The 3199-nt window shown below is 52.9% G+C and overlaps 2 protein-coding genes across 2 annotated transcripts; both read right to left on the bottom strand.

The window, feature by feature from the left end:
* Positions 1-118: 118 nt before the first annotated feature.
* VDBG_02799 (aldehyde reductase) lies at positions 119-1208 on the bottom strand (the record flags this gene model as incomplete). The annotated part of the gene is made up of 3 exons (XM_003006614.1): positions 119-429; positions 482-907; positions 956-1208. 3 exons carry the CDS (start codon positions 1206-1208, stop codon positions 119-121), a joined length of 990 nt encoding a protein of 329 aa, XP_003006660.1.
* A 541-nt stretch (positions 1209-1749) lies between these two features.
* VDBG_02798 (predicted protein) lies at positions 1750-2524 on the bottom strand (the record flags this gene model as incomplete). Its single annotated transcript, XM_003006613.1, has 3 exons — positions 1750-1811; positions 2025-2165; positions 2236-2524. 3 exons carry the CDS (start codon positions 2522-2524, stop codon positions 1750-1752), a joined length of 492 nt encoding a protein of 163 aa, XP_003006659.1.
* Positions 2525-3199: the final 675 nt, after the last annotated feature.

Raw genomic sequence — 3199 nt, 5'->3', positions numbered from 1 at the left:
ATTCTGGAGATGTGTTTCCACTAAGAATATTGCCTAGCCTATGTGTCCATCTAAAGTGACCAAAATGTGCCCCGAGTCTATGTCGCAAGGCGGAGCCACGTAACGCCGCAGGTTCCCCTCAAGGGATGCGGAAGTACGGGTTCTCGACTGTCTCCCTGAGACTGTCCTTCAGCGGCTTCCACCCGTCTTGGCTGGCCCACTTCTTCAGGATGGCGATGGATTTAGACTGGTCGGTGAGGGCCGGGAAGAAGTAAGGGTCGGGATAGTCGGCAGGGAACTCCCGGTGAGGGCGGATCTCGCGCAAGACGGCAAAAAATTCGTTCCAGTTGCTGCTGTGGCCCCAAGTCTGCAGACGGGCGTTCTTGATCTCCGGATCCAGAATCGCCGCAACGTGAATGGCCGCGACGTCCTCGACATCGACGAAGAACACTAAATGACGTGTGAGTACGAGTCCGCAGCCCGGAATGACGGAGGTGCTTACTCGATGGATACGGATCCAGCGCGGCTTTGTCATTCCTGAAAAGGGCGGCCACCCAGTGTCCGGGCTTCTCAACGTGCTTCACGTGGAAAGGCGCGCCAATGACACCCGCGGGGCTGACGACGTTGACTGTGAAAGGCGGCTTCTTCTCTTCAACAAACGCCCAGACTGCCTTTTCCGCAGCAGTCTTGCTGGCCGCGTACGTGATCATGGCGCGGGACGGCTCGTAGGGAGGGGGAGCCCAGGCGGCTTCCAAGATGGCCTCGTTCCACGTGTTTCTGTCGACAAAGGTTTCCTGCCCACGCACAGGAACGATGGCAGCCACGATGGAGCTGGTATAAACAACTACCTTGACTGAGTGCTCTTTGGTGGCGGCGGTGAGGATCGATGTTGCGCCAGCGACGCTCTGAGGAATGACGGCGTTGGGATCTGGGTTGAAGTCAAGGGGACTGGCAACGTGGGCAATAGCCGAAACACCCTTGACGGCCTCGTCAAAGGTGCCATCGGCTGCGAGGTCGGCTACGGCGACGACTTCGAAGCTGCCGCTCTCTGCATACGACTTGAAGGTATCTTGGACAAGCCAAGATGCCTGGTTGAGGTCGCGAACAGTGCCCCGGACTCTGTAACCGCGCTGCAGAAATTGATTGACGACATGACCCGCGACGAAACCCGTGGCTCCGGTCACGAGCACCCATGCACCATCCGGGATGGTTGTAGTGGGTGAAGACATGGCGATGGCGATCTTGGGAGAAACGGAAGAAAGTGAAGGTTGGCAGGACAGTGATGATGATGCTTTGGTCCGTAGCTTTGATGACTTCCGAAAGACGACATGATAGTGATGGGATAAGGGGTTTTATATTTTGTCGAAAGCGAGCGTGATAGATCTTTCATTGAAAGCCGAGAGAGATGGTGGAACGGAATGGTGTCATTGGCCTCCTTCGGGTCATGCTCAAGGGATGGGACCAGAGGTGTACATGTAGGAGGTTAGTGATATCGCTCAGTTAGGAAATACCAAAGCTTGGCATGACCTACCCACGGCTTCCGGATCGCTTCTCGTGATCTTGCGCCATAGTAAAGTCCCGCCGCAAGAACCGATGGACATGATTCTCCGGTGCAATTCTCCGGTCGGCGTATTGGCGCACTAAACCTCTTTGGCGGCGATTCTATCCACTTGCTCATGCCGCAAAACATCCACGAGTGGAAAGGCATGTTTCCAGTACAAACGTTCCAGCATTTCCGAAAGGCCGAGAGAAGTTGGGCCACCACTGACTTCAACCATGGAGACCACGCCCTGACAGTGTTGTATGGCCGTCTTTGTGTCTCCAAAGCTCATCTAGATTATTAATTAGCTACTAGAATATGTGCAATCTTTTGACGCCGCTCACTTCATCCAAGGCCAGTGCAAGACCTGTGGCGACTGTCACCCGTCGAATAGGCCCGTTGAGCGCATGTCGCAAATTTTCGAGACCTTTCTGTTTATACTGAAGAGCCATTTTCTTCAGCGAGTTGTCTTCTGGTTTGCCACGTAATATGTTTTGACACGCACAGAGGAGGATAGCCGTGTCTAGGAAGTTCTTGTCCGCGATGGCAAGCCCAACCCAATCTCGGAGGATGCGGAGGCCGTGATCTCCCTCAAAATTGAAAAGACTACAGTTGACAGCCATATAGGGCACCATAACGCTGAAGTCTGTTCAAGAAAAAGGTCAGCATGGCTGGTCAGCTGTGCGAATTTCCCATCAAGGGGGTTCAGCTCGTACAGTGACGCAGCAGACCATACTCCGCAGGCGCCAAGGAGCTCGCTAAAGATGTGAAGAGACCGCCCTTGTGGTAATTTGGTGTGCTGTTCAGAGGAACGAGAGCTGTCCTGAACGCCTGGTGGTCCTCCTCCTGAGCCAGTTTCAATCCTTTCTGATGCTTCTGCACCCTCAACCGCCGTTTCTTGGCATGCGCTTGACGAGTGGCATGTGAGTGGCATAACTTTCGCGACTCGGACGACATGGGTCTCGTAGGCCCAGAAACAGGGACAAACTGTATTTGTGACTGCATTTTCGAGAGCTTATTCGCAGTCGTGAGATTCTCCGAGAGGCTCCTTCGTTGCTGGCATGGAATACCGGTTGATCAAAAAGGAGGAAAAGAGTGGGAGACAACACACTTGTCAGCTGAAATGGACTTCAGGTACCTCCTACGTCCTATTTTAGCTAGTTCCACCGCGCACAAGTCCACTCCGCTGCCAAGACTTGCAACTACCAGTTTGGGAAGTAGGTATCCACCTTTGGGCTCGACCATGTGGTAAACAATGTGAGTGAGGCATCGGGGCTTTTATTATGGTGCTCACCCGGAGAAATGGGGAATTTTCTCATCCATTGTCTACAGGAATACTGGGGAATCGACTGATCCTTTAGCTGTGCATCAGAGCCACCTTCTTCTCAAGTGGCAGGTCTTGGTCGTTGTCATGCTGTTAGTTTCTCCTACGCAGCATGATTTTGGCTGTGAAGGTCACACGAGTCTCGATATTTATGCAATCCCCGTTCGGTGAAGCAACTCCTTATCAATTTGAACATGGGTGGGCTCATTTTACATCGTATTGTTTACGTCAAATACTTCTCCTCAAACCTCAATAGTAATTGCGGTCCACGCTTCAGGGTGGCTGGCACAACAACATGCAGCCGTGGATGACGCCAGGTTCTAAAGTGCTCGACAAGGAGCTTAGATATTCATGTC

This window comes from Verticillium alfalfae, genomic scaffold, assembly GCF_000150825.1.
Source record: "Verticillium alfalfae VaMs.102 supercont1.3 genomic scaffold, whole genome shotgun sequence".
NCBI lineage: Eukaryota > Fungi > Ascomycota > Sordariomycetes > Glomerellales > Plectosphaerellaceae > Verticillium > Verticillium alfalfae.
Note: the sequence above shows the minus strand (reverse complement) of the source record. Positions and strands in the feature narration are given on the sequence as shown.